At 39.1% G+C, this 17794-nt stretch overlaps 2 protein-coding genes across 2 annotated transcripts; one reads left to right on the plus strand and one right to left on the minus strand.

The window, feature by feature from the left end:
- Window positions 1-392: 392 nt before the first annotated feature.
- On the plus strand, window positions 393-3267 carry LOC306849761 (neurofilament light polypeptide-like; the record flags this gene model as incomplete). Its single annotated transcript, XM_079385054.1, is given in 5 exon segments — window positions 393-863; window positions 865-1419; window positions 1666-1790; window positions 1960-2285; window positions 2559-3267. Coding segments are annotated over 5 exon segments (1740 nt in total). The 3' UTR covers window positions 2822-3267.
- A 3717-nt stretch (window positions 3268-6984) lies between these two features.
- On the minus strand, window positions 6985-10046 carry LOC306849242 (neurofilament medium polypeptide-like; the record flags this gene model as incomplete). The annotated part of the gene is made up of 3 exons (XM_079384136.1): window positions 6985-7999; window positions 8074-8198; window positions 9045-10046. The coding sequence occupies 3 exons, from the start codon at window positions 10044-10046 to the stop codon at window positions 6985-6987; spliced, it is 2142 nt and encodes a 713-aa protein (XP_079240262.1).
- Between the last annotated feature and the right edge of the window lie 7748 nt (window positions 10047-17794).

Below are 17794 nucleotides of genomic sequence, written 5' to 3' on the forward strand. Positions count from 1 at the left end.
GTTTAAAGCCTGAAACCTGCTAGGAACTAAAACAAAAGAATTTTGTTTAAAAAGCTCCCTGTGGCCTGTATCCCCTGTTAACTTGTGTTTTTCCTCCACAAGCTCTTGAAATCTTTGTCCTCATTGCCCTTTTTGCTGTGCTCACTCTCTCGTTTGTTCTCGCATTGCATTGCCAACCCATTTCTGTAATTTCCCCCTCCACTCCCCGAGAACCCATCCCAGGAAGGTAATCAATTCATGCTGTCAGTAAAAAGCTCTGCGTCAGAGTCTCGCCTCCTACTATAAAAAGCCCTGCCAGTGCCACTGCATCCTCGCAGACCTCTCTCCACAGCAGCAGCAACAGCACTGCGGAAACCATCTCTGCTCTCTTCTGTCTTCTCTCTTCAACAAACATGAGCTCCTTGAGTTACAACCCCTATCTGCCATCTGTGCAGCGGAGGAGGGTGGTGGTACGCAGCGGGACGCCCTTCAGCGGAGGAAGCAGTCGCTCTCGCTCCGTCTATTCGACCTATTCATCCCCATCCCGTGCCTCGGTTATGTCCTCCTCTGCAGGTCTGCGGCTTTCTGCTGCATCACCAGATCTGGACCTGAGCCAGGCCACTCAGGTGAGCTCGGAGTTCAAAACAGTGCGGACACAGGAGAGGGCTCAACTTCAGAACCTTAATGACCGCTTCGCCGGCTTCATTGACCGCGTTCATGGCCTGGAGCTCCAGAACCGTGCCCTGGAGGCAGAGCTGATGTTATTGCGCCAGAGGCACTGCGAACCCTCCCGTCTCAGGGGGCTGTACGAGCAAGAGGCGAGGGAACTCCGTGCGGCGGTAGATGAGGCCCGTAGGGAGCACCAAGCGGCTCGAGAAAGGCGGGGACCGACTGGACGAGGCGCTCAAGGCCTTGCAGGGTCGCTACGAAGAAGAAGTCCTGGCCCGTGAGGAAGCCGAAACACGGCTGGTGGATGCCAGGAAGGGGGTGGACGATGCAACGTTGGCCCGCTCTGAGCTTGAAAAAAGGGCTGACAATCTTCTGGATGAGCTGGCCTTCCTCAAGAGGCTCCATGAAAGTGAAATCGCCGAGCTCCAAGCCCAGGTGCAATACAGCGCCCAGGTGTCCGTTGAGATGGAAGTGGCCAAACCTGACCTCTCTGTAGCTCTTCGAGATATTCGAGGTCAGTATGAGCGCCTGGCACAGCAGAACATCCAGGCTGCGGAGGAGTGGTTCCGTGGGAAGGTGAGCACCATGGGGGATGACACGGCCAAACACACGGAGAACATCCGTACTGCTAAAGACGAGGCTGGGGAGTATCGTCGCCTGCTGAAAGCTCGAGACCTGGAGATCGAAGCATGCCAGGGCTTGAACCAAGCTCTGGAGCGACAATTGCAAGAGGTTGAGGAGAAACAGAGTGCAGAGATATCTGCCCTACAGGTCAGAATGATAACTACATGTACAATACACATTTATGCATTGGGCAGATGCTTGTATCCAAACTGACTTACATTGCATTCACAGTACACATTTGATCAGTTCTTGCTTTTCCTGGGAATTGAACCCATGACCTTGGCATTGTTAGGGCCATGTCCCACTGTTTCAGCTACAGGAAAGCTAAATACTGCAATTCTGTTCTAAAAAAAGCAAAATTTTGGTCTTTAAATACTTTTTTTACCCGGACAGGACACCATCAGTGACTTGGAGAATGAGCTAAGAACCATGAAGAGTGAAATGGCCCGTTACCTCAAAGAATATCAGGACCTTCTCAATGTGAAAATGGCCTTGGACATTGAGATTGCTGCTTACAGGTTAGTAACATCAACAGTTTTGTAGGAAAACATTTGTTGCAATTGACATGTATAATCTATATAACCAAGGCCATAAAATTGGTCAATCAATATGGTTTTTACATTGATTACATTTGATCTCTCCCAAACTTAAATATACTAGAATATAAGTCTGTTTAAATTCCAATAGGAAGCTTCTAGAAGGAGAAGAAACACGCTTCAACGTGGGCGGTATTGGCGGGATCTCCAGTGTGTTTTCTCCCTCCATCGCCGCCACTCCTTCTTTCGGCCGTCCCGTGTTCTCTGTGCAGGCCAGTCTGATGTCTGGCGCCCCCTATCTTCTGGGAACCAGACTGATGAGCTACTCTGCCACACCAAATGAAATCATTGAAGCCAGCAAGGCACAGGAGGCCGGGGCAAGTCCAGAGGAAGAAGAAGAGGAAGAGGAGGAGGAGGTAGAGAAGGAGGAGGAAGAAGAAGAGGGGGAGAAGGAGGAGGAAGAAGAAAAAGAAGAGGGTGAGGATCATTTGTTTTTTATGCATTGTATATAATTTATTTTAATTTAAATTAAATCACTGTTGATTTATTATTGTTTATTGGTGCATATAAATGAAAATGATTTAATTTAAATTATTTTTTAAATGATTTTTCTTTTCATTAATGAGAAAAGTTGATTATAGCTAGATTTTTAAAGTATTTAACATATATAATCAAAATGCTAAATATAATTTTTGTAACACCCAATCCTATTGCAGTGCTGACATTTGTACCCTATTGTCTCTTTTACAGGTGAAGAAGGAGGTGAAGAGGGAGGAGAGGAAGAAGGTGAGGATGAAGGAGAACAGCAAGAAGAAGAAGGAAAAGAGGCAGAGGAAGAGGAAGAAGGAAAAGAGGGAGAAGAAGCAGAAGAGGAAGGAGGAGAGGGTGAAGAAGGTGAAGGTGAAGAAGAAGTTGAGGCTGAAAAGGATGACGCTGGAAAAGAAGAGGAGAAAAAGAAAGGAGGAGATGAGAAAGAGAGTAAAGATGAGAAAGCCAAGCCAAAAGAGAAGTAAACACACCGGACCAAACCCCCTGGTGCTATCTGGAGGTGATCAAACCTTGTGCAATTATCTCACACACGCAGACATCTCAACAACACATTCACTGTGTCCTGCTGATCGATTTAAGATTCAGTTCAAATTAAAAGCAAACCATGTACGCAGACAAGAATAATAAATGCAACCATAGAGATCGGCCAAAGCCAGAGTAGCCTATGCATGAAGATATGCCTTATATTTGCGCTTGGTAGGGAAGTTGCGATTGCAGGTTGCTTGTGTTCTTTCGAATGCCATTTTATTTATTGTAATGCAAATAATATTCTTTGAGCATTGTTTCTGTATGCCTTCAGCATTAATCACACTGTCAACTGCCTATGATAACACAAGTGTGCTTAGTATTCAAAATGCCTTAGAACAGATCCTCAAAGAAAGGCTCATTGCCTACCAATAAAAACTTGACAAACCTCCAAACTTGGTGCGTTCCTCTGTTGTTGTCGTTTTTCTGCCTATACTAACTATGCAGTATACAATGGTATTATGGTATTATGTGACATAGAACAAATTAAGTTATGTGGCCTGCATAATTCATCGAGTGGCATCTAGTTTTACTTTGCATTTTAGTCAAATTGTGTGTAAGGTCGGGCCTCTTTGATTAAAGGTATCAGTCACCAAAACTTAAAAATTTGTTAAAATGTACTCACCCTCAGGCTGTCCAAGATGTAGATGAGTTTGTTTCTTCATTTATTTATTTTTATTTATTTATTTAGTCATTTACCAGACGCTTTTATCCAAAGCGACTTACAAATGAGGACATAAGAGGACATTCTTCATCTGAATAGATTTGGAGAAATGTATCATTACATCACTTGCTCACCAATGGAGCCTTTGCAGTGAATGGGTGCCGTCAGAATGAGAGTCCAAACAGCTGATAAACACATCACAATATTATAATCTACATGACCATCAATTAAAATCTTGTGAGTGTTTGTAAGAAAAAAATCAGTCATTAAGGGGTTTTTATCTTCTAGCCCTAATATTACTTTCTCTAGTGAAAAAGTAATCTTGGCTTAATCAGGAGAGAAATCTGAACAGATCAAATACAGTTTACAAGCATAAAACAGTCCAAAACTGTCCTAAAAAAATATGTGGGTGGATTTTGATGTGAGAGGACAACAGAGGATGGACTTTTCACTGGAGTAATCGTTGTTGTGGACTATGGATTGCTATTTTGAAGCGAAGGTTTTAAATGAAAACATTAATAATGGATTTGTTTCTTACAAACACAGTTTTTCACTTCATGAGATTTTAACTGATGGAGTGGTGTGGGTTACTTGTGGATTATTGTGATGTTTTTATCAGCTGTTTGGACTCTCATTCTGACGGCACCCATTCACTGCAGAGGATCCATTGGTGAGCGATGCAATGCTACATTTCTCCAAATCTGCTCTGATGAAGAAATAAACTCATCCACATCTTTGATGGCCTGAGGGTGAAGAAATTTTCAGGCAAAATTTCATTTTAGGGCGACCTAATGATTTAAATCCTGAAAAATTGCTTTTGGGTCATTTGTAATTCTGGAAATGAAAGTTTGAGCACGATGCATTGTGGGATGCAGTATCCCATTTAGTGTGCTCTGTTGTTTGCTGCACATTTTAGGTAATCCATATATTTAAGGCATACAGGAAATGTGCATACTGCACACAATATTTATTGCACACTGCAGAGATGTCCCCTTGTTCTCCATCAGGTACACTACAATCCACTAAATCTGCTAGTATGCAGCCATCAACTCCAGTACAGCTGTGCATTGATTATTTATTCATGACAGCTGTAATCAATATAATGCAAGAAACCTCAGAGCTCAGCTAAAGTGATGTCATGTGACCATTTTGTGTGCATTCAGCACGTGAGCAGCACAGAGCAGAATACACAGAAAGCACAGCTTTGGATTCCCACATCCATGCATGTATACATGAGGTGAGTGGTAAAAATCTGAGCTGTTAAGCTGAAAGTTTGAACCCTATAAGAGTTCATCCATGAACTATAACTGTGCACTAAGTGTGTCAGCCAAATGCCTTGTCGGAGTCACCCCAGTTGTGATCCCAAGCCAAACCCACTGATCAGCACAAATCTGTATTGATGTAATGTTTGCATGGCAGAATTAGTGTTTTTAAGCATGCAAATCCAATTACTGCCCCCTCAGCGACAAATTCAGTTACCTGATGATCCAGAGCACTTGGCTCAAGCTCTAACAAGCCAGTGCAGCACATGTTCTCCATTAACCTAATTGAGAGCTACACACCGATGTCTAGTCACACTAATGGAGGGGGATAGAGACTGGTCTCGTTTGAGAAGAAAAATGTGATTTATGTCCATGCCATGATGAAATGTTTGTGAGATTAGTCATGCTTCACTTTTTCAGTCTAGCTTTGCATTTGCCCATGTAGGAAAAATGAAGGTTTTATTGCCAACTATTAATCTTAAGCCTAGTCCTAGACTGAAATGTAATTCTGAGCTGTTTCAACTGAAATAAACTAAAAGGCATGTTAATGAAAATTACTTAAATGTCCTAATTGAACTATGGCTTAATCCTGGTTTAGTCTATCTAAGCCCTGTCTGTGAAACTGGCCTTTATCTTCTAATGTAAGAATAAGCTTTTTAAAGGACATTTGTAATCTTAATATTTTTATTATGCAGGAACCATTTAATTAAATCAGTAAGACTATAGCAATTTTGTGAATTGTGGGTTGCAGTGGTAACTTTACGTGACAAAATATAAATGTTTAGGTTTATGTGTGAACTTTCCAACATGAAATTGCATTTTTGTGATAATCTTTGTGCTATTTGGTTCTATTAAGAGAAATGAATACTTTTATTCAGCGAGGATGCATTAAATTGATCAAAAGAGACAGTAAAGACATTTATAATGTTACAAATTTCAATTTCAAATAAATGCAGTTTTTTAAACTTCCTTTTTTATCAATAAATCTGGAAGTAAATGGCGAAAAAACATGGTCTATACAAAATATTAAGCAATGCAACTGTTTTCCAGTGTTATTTTAGTATCATTGATACTATTATAGTTTTTGTTAATATTTTGTTTTGGATATTATTTTATATTTCCTGTTATCACTTTAATTTTAAAAGTTTTTATATTGTTTTTTAGTTTTGTCATTTTTATTATTTTTTTGTTGTTAATGTCTGTATAGTTTTTACTAATTTTTATTTATTGGTTTTAGTTTAGGTTATTTTACTTCAAGTTAAACTAAACCAAAATAAGAAATAATGCCTTTAATATTATTTTAGTTAAATGCATTTTATTTCAAGTAACATACATTATTTTTTAATTTTAGTTAACTCTAATAACCCTGTTGTTTTTCAACATTTTCAAGAAATGTTTCTTGAGCAGCAAATCAGCATATGGGAATGATTTCTGAAGGATCATGTGACACTGTGGACTCGAGTCATGATGCTGAAAATTCAGCTTTGAATCACAGGAATAAAATTATATTTTAAAAGGTTTTAAATTGGAAACTTTTACTTTAAATTGTACAAATATTTCACTGTTTTCACAGTATTTTTGAAAGGGCGTAAGAGACTTCCTTCAAAAACATGACAAAAATCAACCATAAATTCAAACACACTAGGAGTTTTGTAAGGACTTGATGAGCTTTTATTGATGGAGGTGATATTGCAAAGAACAGCACCTTTAGCTTTCACAGTATCATTGTTAACAGCAGTTGTGTTTCATGTCAACAAACCGAGTCTAATCATTGAGTCAGTGCATTATGTCTTAAGGCAAGAAGTATACTAGAAAGACATCATATCATTTTAAATAATGAAATAATGGCGTTTCAGCTCAAAGTGCGCCTGCGAGTGATGATATTATAGCACCATTATTGCCAAACTGCTGAAGAACTTCACATTCGTGTAAAATCTCTCACCGTTCAAGTCATGAGCAGCATAAATGAACTTGCACTTTAATTCGAACACGCTATAGTTTCTGTTTCAGACGCGACGGCTCAGCATGACTCAGTGCATCCCTCCAGACCACACATGCAAGTCAATCATTAACACGCATGCAATTATTTTTGCTAGATGCATCAAATGCAATTTGCTTCAAATAGAATTATTTCTAACAATTGATTATTACTAATTCCCTGTCAAAGTCATTTGCATCAGTCTTTTCCTTTGATTTCCTCCTTTGCCTGTGGACTGACTTTCTCCACCTTCTTGGTGACTTTCTTTTTCTCCTGAGGCTTTTCCTCGGACTTCTTCTCTTTCTCTGTGTCAGGTTTGCTCTCCTTGTCTCCATTGGTGATGGTTTCCACTGTTTTGGTTTGGGCCTCTTCTTTCGGACTGGCTTCTTCTTTGGCCGGGCTTGTCTGGTCTCCGTTGGGAACAGCAACTTCTTTTTCTTGCTGCTTTTCTTCTACTGGGCTTTCCGGTTTCTCCTTTTCTGGTGATTTCTTCTCATCTTCTTCTGAATCGCTCTTTTTGTCGCTCTTCTCTGAATCGGCCTTCGTTTCCTCTCCTCCAGACTCGTCTTTCTTCACTTCATCTCCTTCGGATTTGGTCTCCTCTTTCTCGTCGTCTTTTTCATCAGCTTCTTCTTTCTTCTCCTCATCATCTTTGGTTTCTTCTTTACTTTCCGCTTCTTGTTCTTCACCACCCTCCTCCGCTTCCTTTCCTTCGTCGTCTTTCTCACTGCCTTCTTTCTCTGCTGATGGAGATTTTTCACCGCTCAGTTCTGTCTCCCCAATCACTTCCACTTGTTGTTCCTCTTCCTCCTCACCTTCTTCCGCTTCTTCCCCCTCTTCTGCTTCCTCTTCCTCTTCTTCCTCTTCCTCCTCAGCAGCTTCTCCCTCTTCTGCTGTTTCTTCCTCATCTCCTCCTTCTGCCTCTTCCTCTTCTTCGGCCTCAGGAGCAGCTGAACTCACTTTGGCCTCAGTGGCGGCGACAATCTCTTCCTCCCTTTCATCCTCTTCACCCTCACCAGCTTCTTCCGCCACTTCTTTAGCCACCTCTGCCAGATCCTCATCGAGTTCACTCTCTCCTTTGGTCTCCTCGATGATCTCCTCGACTATTTTATGTTTGACCTTAGAGGTTTTTGGCTGGCTGTAGGCAAACACAGGGCTTGAAATACTTCCGGAGACGGTATGGAAGCGCGTCTCCTCACCCTCCAGCAGTTTCCTACATTTGAGAGAGAAAATTGTCATCAATCAAATCAATGACATGCAAAAGAGCAAAAAGGTACACAACTCTACCTGTAAGCTGCTATTTCAGCATCCAATGCCATCTTGACATTAAGCAGATCTTGATATTCACGAAGATGATGAGACATTTCCCATTTTGTTCCCTTCAGATCATTTTCCAATTGATGAATCATTTCCTGTTGAAGCAGGTGCAATAAATTCATTTACAACTTCATTAGATCCCACTTAAAATTAAACAATACATTACTAAGTATTGACAAAAAAAAAACAAAAAAAAACTTTTAATAACTATTTATATTTATAATTTTATAATTTATAAAAGTTCTCATTTGGAGTAAATGTTCTCTTATTATCCAATGTAGCACTCTACATGACTTGTTTTATAAATTATACCAGATCTGGCTCAAACTAACTCAACAGGCCACTAAAATGAAATCCTGCAGCGCTAGTAAAAAGTATGCGCACTGTGCATGATTACGCACGCAGTGCGCAAACCACCTGTGAAATAATGGCTGAGGTTCAATACCTAGTGTGCAGCGTTTTTGGGCCATCCTATATTTTGCAACATAGCCATGTACCTTCGCTTCGATTTAAGACATTAGAATCAGAAAATAAATTCACCTCAAGAACAAAACATTATCGTCATATCATGAAAACTGCGTAAAAGCATCCGAAAGCCATTATTTCAAGTGGTTGCGCAACGCGCAACTGCACAGTGTTTACACTTACATCATACTAATACAGCAGGATTTCTGTTTGGAGTTTTTTTTCAGATCTGATACAAATCATAGAACGAGATCACATTTTAATTCTTTCGAATTTAAATAAAACATATTTTATTTAATATATCAATATAATATTAAATATTAAATGTATTTTTATTTTAATAAATAATAATTAAATACATATAAAATAATGCATAAAATATATAATTGTGTTTTTTATTTTAGTATTTATTTATGAATTAGTTGAATATGTATACATTAAATAGTTTAAGTTAAACTTTTTTTTTATAAACTGACCTGATAACTGGCAACGTCGGTGTTGTGGCGGTCTTCGATATCATGCAGCTGCCTTTCCAATGAATCTTTGGTGCCACGAATAGCCTCCAGCTCAATGTTCTTGGCTTGGATCTGACGGCGGTAGTCTTCGATCTCGTACCTTATGGACTTTATAGCATCTTTGTTGTGTTCCGCGGCGTCCGTCAGCATGGCATAGCGGCACTTGAACACCTCTTCAGCCTGCTGAAGGTTCTTGGAGGAGAACCCGTCCAGTTGAGCGCGGATCTCCCGGAGCGCAGAGGTGATGTCGGTCTTCTGGAGGTCCCTCATCTCCACCACCGGCACCTGTGCGGCCTGAAGCTGAGCCAGAAGCTCGCTGATCTCCTCCTCGTGGTTCTGCCGCAAGAAGTCTATTTCGTCCACGAGCGCCTGGACTTTCCTTTCCAACTCCAGCTTCATCAGAAGCGAGTTGTCCTTGTCTTTCTTCATGCCCCGGATCGCAGCCTCCATGTGCTCTCTGAGCTTAGCTTCATCTTCGTAGCGCTCCCGGATCCGCTGCAGATCTTCATCCATATGGTCCGTGTCGAGCAGCATCTGCGCCTTCTCCTTGTGGAGCTTCTCCAGGGCGCAGCGCAGGTCTTGGAGCTCGCGGTCGTACCCATCGCTTTGCAGGGTCTGCGACAAGCTCTGCTGCTTCAGCGCTTGGATCTCATTCTCCAGCTGCTTGTTTTGCTCCTCGAGGAAGCGAACCTTGTCGATGTAGCTGGCGAAGCGGTCGTTGAGCCCCTGGAGCTGCTCCTTCTCGTTACTGCGCACCGGATCTCCACTGAGCGCCGCGCTCAGCTCGAAGCCTTCCGGAGACGCGAGCACGGCGGGGCTGTACGCAGCCCTGGATGCGGCCACATTTGTGGATCTTTTGAAAGACAGAGGACTGCTCTTAGCCCACGAGCGCATAGTGGAGGACGGCGCGCGGATAGTCCGTGTCTCCAGAGCCCTTCTGCGGGAAGTCACTATCCTGTCCATGGTGAATGGTGCTTGTGAATAGGCGGTGTGGTGACGGCATTGCTGCGTTCTGTCCTGTTGTATTTATACGCCGGCTTACTTTGTCAACGAGGCAGCAGCAGCACCCTCCCCTTGGAAAATCGATGAAGATGGAGGACTTTGGGTCATTGGGGTGTTCAGCAATTCACCCCAATGCCCCAAATAGACGAAGGCCTTTAAAATTGTATAAAAGGTGAAGTCAAGAGGCTGTGACTTTCTGTATCATTAAAAGCGACTCACATGCATCACATGTTTAGTGCACTTGCTGCGTTTTTTTCTCTTTTTAAATCACTTATCCTATTGCAGCTTGACTTTATATGCTCACTCTATTTGCAATCTTTATGATTAAATGTGTACTTTGTCTGTGAAAAGTTTGGATAAATTAAGATATTTTTAGGCTAATGTTTTTGTAAAAAAAAAAAAAGGTTGATGCATTTATTCAATAAATCAAAAATACAATAATATTGTGAAATATTATTACTTTTTAAAAGAACTGGCTTATATTTCAATATATTGTAAAATGTAATTGATTCCTGTGATGCAAAAAAATATTTAAACTTTTTTTAAAATCATCCATCTTTCTATAAATTTTGTGATTTTATGTGAAAATAAAAGATTTCAAAATGCTGTTTTGAGTACAAAATATTTATTTGCTCCATCAGTTTAAAAAAAAAAGAAAGACATATTTCCAATCCTTGTGTAGAACTTTTAGCCTTATTCTGAATTAGCGGTGTCCTTTTGGATCAAACCACCAAGTTAAATGCCTTGCGAGTGTAACTTTCTTTGCCAATAAATTTTGCTTCGGGGTTTTTTTAATTTTTTTTTATATATCTTTGGTATTTGTGCAGGTTTATTGAACATGCAGAGCAATGCAAACACACAAAATGAAGTTTCTACAGTGAGGTGAAGTGAGTGAATAAAATATAAAACATACTTATCACAGGCTGAATGACACAACACTACTTAAAAAAAATACAAAAACAAACAAATAAATAAATAAAAACAAAGTTAATGACAAGATAATAATAATGCAACTAATAACTGGAAGGTTATTATTCCTTTAATTAAAATTTGACCTTAAAATGTATATAAATATATAGGGAATTTTTAGATGCTGTAACTGGTCGTTGTTAACAAATTTCTTTTCTTTTTTTAGTTTAAATAATCATGTGTGACAAATAATTTTGTTATGTATGTCATTTTTTTATATATGGAATAATTTGATCATATATCATTTTAGTACATATTCTATTTAGTCTCTGAATTAATAAGCATTCATTAAAACTGCATGCATATAATTATGAAAATGTTGTTTAAAATACTAATTATATAAACGAGTATACAGATGAATTAAAAAAATTCAGTACTGGACTTCTATCAAAGTTGAATTACTATTAAAGACAGACTTAAAGATGTTTGCTAAAAAGCTATGTTATATAACCTGTTAAGATATTAACATTTACCTCTTTAACTGATCACTGTATTAAACATATTTTGCTTCACTATAGACACTGACACTCTTGAATCCATGCACATGCCAAGACAAAGCCATTCGGCTGTCAGCCTGAGCTGATGCACTGCAGGATTTGGCCTCTGTTGCCAGAAAGGTTCAATAATGCAGCAAGGTTTTAAGAAGTTTTCTAATTAATTTTACAGATCCCATGGGAGTCTTTTTAGTCCAATGCATAACAAACTACCAAGAGCTTTCTAAAATAATAATTACATCTTCCTCATATAAGGACGTTCCCAGAGGATCAAAACGCACCTTGAATACTAATGTATATTAAAATAAGTTTAGCAAATCTCTAAGATGTTGATAATAAGACTAACCCAATCAAACTGCAGTTTATCATGCACTTTAATAATTTAACCAGATAATAGCCATGGCGAGTAAAATCAGCACACATACTGGCAGCAGTGAGGCATGATGGGAAATACAGTACATGTCGGAGGTTACGAGAAGTTTTTGCAAAGGAATTGATCAATACCAATTATAGATAATCAATAGGAAATATAAATCTGACAATCAAGAGAGGAAAGTGGCCTGTTGCTAATGGCAGTGATGTGCTCACATCCAGATATAGGCTATGTTAGACAATGGAGGCATAGGCTATATCTTGTCTGTCTGTCTGTCTGTCTGTCTGTCTATCTGTCTGTCTGTCTGTCTGTCTGTCTGTCTATATTAGTGATGTCAAACTATTGATTGCATCCAAAATAAAAGTTTTTGTTTACATAATATATGTGTGTATGCTGTGTATATTTATTATGTCTAAATACAAACACGTATATATTAAAAAATATGTTAAGTATATATATTAAATATATTTATATATAATATAAAATAAGAATATAAATATATAAATGTATATACATGTAAGTATTTTCAAAATATATACTGTATGTGTGTGTATTTATATATACATAATAAATATACACAGTACACAAACATATATTATACACATACGTATATATAGGCTATATATATATAACTTATAAAATTATACATTTATTTAACTTTAGTCTTGTTTAGTTAGTTTGGATATTTAAGTTTTGAAGTTGCTATAAATAATTGCAGCAACATTTTTACAGTGTATATATAAGTATTAAACATAAATAATAAATTAATGACTGAATAAATAAAGCAAGCATGAATTGCCTTTTAGTTTAAATGTTAGACAGTACAAATATTCCATATAGTCTCTGAATTAATATGCAGCTTGCCTATAAAATTACATGCATAAGCATTAAAAAATAAAATAGCTTACAGAATATATTGAATACCATATTATATAATATACAGATAAATTATAAAATGCGGGACGTGGCCGCTTAAATATTGTCCATATTATAATATGTAGGCTATATATTGAGCTAGCTGTTTGAGCATCCTCTCTAGTATCCTATCTCCTCCGTCTCATCCGTCCTGATGTTGATTTCGTGATAGGGAATCGCCTGCCGCAGTGGAACACTAGACGCTCGAATGTAATTGTAAAGCCCAACAAAGTTGCTTTTTGCCGATTATAAAATTGCACAGTCATGCTTTTGGGTGCTTAGACAGTTGATGCTTCGAGCCAATAGCGGGCTGCAGAGATGCTGAGTCAGCGCCAGACACACAGAGGAACACAACACAGCTCGATTACCGGAGCAAACGAACGGGAATTTAAGACAGATAGTACTACACGATTTGTGCGCGTGTGTTTGTGTGTGCTGGAGCAGAAAAATAAATGTTTTCTACTCAGAGAAACATAAATGCACATGAACTAGAGAGAGATGCATTATTGCAGTCTCTTTTGGTTCGTGAGCTTAAAGAGTGGTGATTTGAGTATTGCATTTCTCCCTCAAACAGAGTCTTCACCCGGCTGTCAGCATCTCTCTCCTCCCGTCAGCAGCACCTGACAGCACTGTTTTCCCTGCAGACTCACGCGCGCGGTCTTCCTTCAGGTCGTCTACACAATCACAAGCTCCGCCCCTCTGCAGCACAAGACCGCACTGAATACTCACCGAGCACCAAAGTGTGTGTGTGTGTGTGTGTGTGTGTGTCAGTCTAATTGAGATAACATTACCAAACACACATTTGTTTTTCTCTGCAATGTTTTCATACTAAGCTAATGCTAGGCTATTTTATACCCCATAACACTCGTATAAAGTTTCAGCATTTTTTGATTTTCATCAGCACATTATTGAGCCTGTTTAATAAGCTGTTTTCCTCGAGAGGACCTTTAGCTGCTCAACACTGTGGGTGATTTCATGCTTTACTGGTCTTGTGGGGAAATGGGCTACCATAATATAGGCAAAACAGAATTTTCTCTTGTTTCGTATACGTGTATAATAAATAACAAACTATGGGGTAATAAAATAGGAGAAGATGCTCCCCTTAAGAGCATTGTGCATTTATCAAAATCAAATAAAAATGTAGTTGACCACTGTGCTGTTCAAACCTTGCTAAAAAGACATGGATATAAAAAAGACAAATAAATATGAACAGTTTTGACCGCAATACACTAAAGAGAATTTTTTTTATTTTTTTTTTACTCACTGATAGGTGACAAATCCTTATACGCTAAGGACAGTTATAAGCCCTTGGTAAGGTAAGTTTTTAACTTAGATTTAAATTCAGATTCTGAAGAAACTAATCGGAGGGAGACTATTCAGCAATGGAAAAGGCACGGTCAGCCCTCAACTTCAATCTAGGGACCATCAACACTTTTTTCTCCAAAGACCTCAGCGGTCTAGAAGATGTATTTGGGTTTAAAAGATCACTGAGATATTCAGGAGCCGTTCCACTCAGAGCTTTAAAAACAAACAGTACATTTTGTAACTCAATTCTGTAGCAGACCGGCAACCAGTGCAAAGAGCATAGTACGGGAGAGATGTGATCAAATCTGGGGGTGCCAGTCAAAAGTCTGGCAGCCACATTTTGAACCATCTGGAGTCAATTTATGTTTGATTGACTTATTCCCATATAAAGAGAATTATAATAATCAAGCCGTGATGACACAAAAGCATGGATCACTCTCTCTAACTCTTTAAACGACAAAAAACTCTTGGCTTTTGATAGCAATCTTAATTGGAAGAAACTGGATTTGACTACAGAATTGATCTGTTTATCGAATTTGAGTGCAGAATCAAAGTTAACACCCAGATTTCTCACAGACAGTTTTTTGCAGGAATCCAGATCAGAGGTGGGACCAAGTCATTGTTGAGACGTTTCTCATCCTTATTGCGTGACTGAGCACAGTGGATGGGGTGAGCCATATTTTTGAAGACTGAACAGGTTTCATTGAGATGTGGACAGGCATGATGATAATTTCACTTGTCTCACATCAGGAAGTTGTATAAGTTCAGAATGAGATATTTTGCAGTGCAGTTTGAATAAAGGCTAAAGAGGAAGCTTTGAGTTCTGAAAGTTACAGTATGTTTTCATACAATGAACTCATGTTGAGAAAATGTGATTCCTCCTGATATGATCATTGTACATTGATCTTTTCACACTTTTCAACTATGCTAACTCAAATCACTACAGCAGCAACCAAAGGAAATATTAGCACTGTCACTAACAATACATCACTAACAAGAGACAAAATCAATAGCTGATAATCTGATATCATTACTGCGGATGCTCCACGTGTTGTTATGATCTTCTAAGATCAGACCTAGAAACAAGCATTTGAGGAGAATCTTTTTCTTTGCGTCTGTCCTCTGCGTCTCACTGTCCGTCTGTAGTGTGTATGTCTGCAGAGCCCACTATTAGTGTAATAGCATAAATCATAACACTGAATGTTAATGCAGGAATAAAGGTTTCTGAAGATTATTTTTTCATTGCCTTTCTCTTTTGCAATCTGCTTAATTTTTTAACTTTCATATTTAAATGTGTTTTTGAGTTTGTGTGTGTGTGTGTGTGTGTATATATTAGTGCTGTCAAACGATTAATCGCATCCAACATAAAGGTTTTTGTTTACATAATATACTGTATGTGTGTGCATTTATATATACATAATAAATATACACAGAACACACACACATATATTATGCAAACAAAAACTTTTATTTTGTATGTGATTAATCGCGATTAGTCGTTTGACAGGACTAATATATATATATATATATATATATTTATATTTATATGCATCTATGTAAGTATTTCTATGCTTTCTGGATCCGGGCCTGGTCTCTCTTGGAAAAAATATAAAGATAAATAAGAAATAAACTGACATATTAATAATTATAATTGATATATATATATTTGCTTTCTTGACCTCATCCTGGTGTCTTTTGAGAAATAAGTTTGATCTGGTGGTGGTTGAGGAGATTCCTCCCTTTTCATGTAAAGCACTTTGAGTACCCAGAAAAGCGCAATAAAAACTGTAACAAATTATTATTATAATTATTATCTCAATTGGACCAATATGTGGGGAAGTCGTGGCCTAATGGTTAGAGAGTCAGACTCGTAATCCAAAAGTTGCGGGATCGAGTCTCGGGCCGGCAGGAATTGTAGGTGGGGGGAGTGAATGTCCAGCACTCTCTCCACCCTCAATACCACGACTGAGGTGCCCTTGAGCAAGGCACCGAACCCCCAACTGCTCCCTGGGCGCCGCAGCATGGCTGCCCACTGCTCCGGGTGTGTGTTCACTGCTGTGTGTGTGCACTTTGGATGGGTTAAATGTGCTGTCAGGAGAGAAATTCATTTTATTGAAGATTATACTTCTATTTTTATTGTAATAAAGAAACCTTTTGTACTTTGACTAGACACCTGTGTCTCCGGTTATTTACATTCTGCCTCGGGGTGGGGAACCTGCGCGTAGCCTCAGGGGCAAATTCCTTGGGTGAGATTCCCAGGGCGGCGTAGTCGGGTGTTTCATTTGGGTTGGCTTATATTCTAATTTAGACCTTGTTTTGGGTCCCATCGCTCAGTCACAATCTGGGTTAAATGCAGGGCACAAATTCCGGGTATGGGTCACCATACTTGGCCGTATGTCACGTCACTTTCACTTTCACTTTCAACATAGTTGAATATGAATATTAAATGTGTAATAATAACAATAATAATAATAATACATAAAGAATCAAATAAATACATTTTTAGACAAAATCAATATGCTTACCACCATTAAGCCTCCTAATTCAGTCATGAATTAACTAAAATTTGGATATAGTTTGTGAAATTATACGTGTAACTTAAGTGTTCATTTGTTCTTAGTTGGGTTACTTTCCTGTTGATTCCACCAGTGATATGTGCACAGTAATATACACTTGAAGATTTAATAACAAAAACAACAAACCTTGTTTTTCATCACTGTACAAACACATTTTGGCAGGAAAAAACACACATGGAATAATGAGCAATGTCACTTTGTGCATATGATATGTATCATGGGACGGAGGTGTAACACTGTACAATCGTCCTGCTGCAGAGCTCTTTCAATGCTTTGGCCAAAGAACAGGGCGAGTGTAACTTCATTACTGCAGTGGATATAAATCTCCCACAAATGCGTGTGTGGCCGACATTAACACACACACACACACAAGGAGAACTACGTCTAAGACCATTGAGCCCAGATGATTAACAACCTCTACATCTGCGCCAGCTTTCATTGTCATATCCATTATACGGCTGTATCAGGACACCTGTCTCACTCGCTCCATATTATTGCTGCTTCACTGTAACCAGTAAAAACCGGACAACCTTGGGTTGCATGTGAATTATTGACCATGGATTTGGTGCAAAAGATGCTGCAATCCGTCTTGCATGCTCTGCTGTCACCTGACCTTTACCCTCTATCCAGGACCTGAAAGGCAACACCCAGAATCTGCAGTGTTTTCCTCCTCTCTCTCCCTCTCTGTCTCAGTGCGATATTGGCAAGCATAGTTACAGATGAGGAGAGGTGGTCCCACTTGTGACGTGGGTCAGTGCAGCACTGCATTGCACCCAGACCACACCCCACACCACATGCACCTTCAGACGGGCGCTGATGAATCGCTGCCTATATTTGAGCCAGTTGTGCTGCAATGCTGGTTTGGAGCCAAGCTCTTGTATCATCTGATCTGGGTGCTGAAATGCTCAGTAATGCAGAGTGGTTGTCGCTGAATGAAGACATCATTTGTAGGGTGGTGTTAAAAGCAGTAAAATGCATTAAAGTAACAATGAGCTACTATTTGGAATGGGCTGACGAAGAATAATATAATAGCACAGCATGAGCTTGTGATGCATAAACACACAAACTGCTAAAACA

Source organism: Barbus barbus (genome assembly GCF_936440315.1).
Source record: "Barbus barbus genome assembly, chromosome: 29".
Classification (NCBI taxonomy): Eukaryota; Metazoa; Chordata; class Actinopteri; order Cypriniformes; family Cyprinidae; genus Barbus; species Barbus barbus.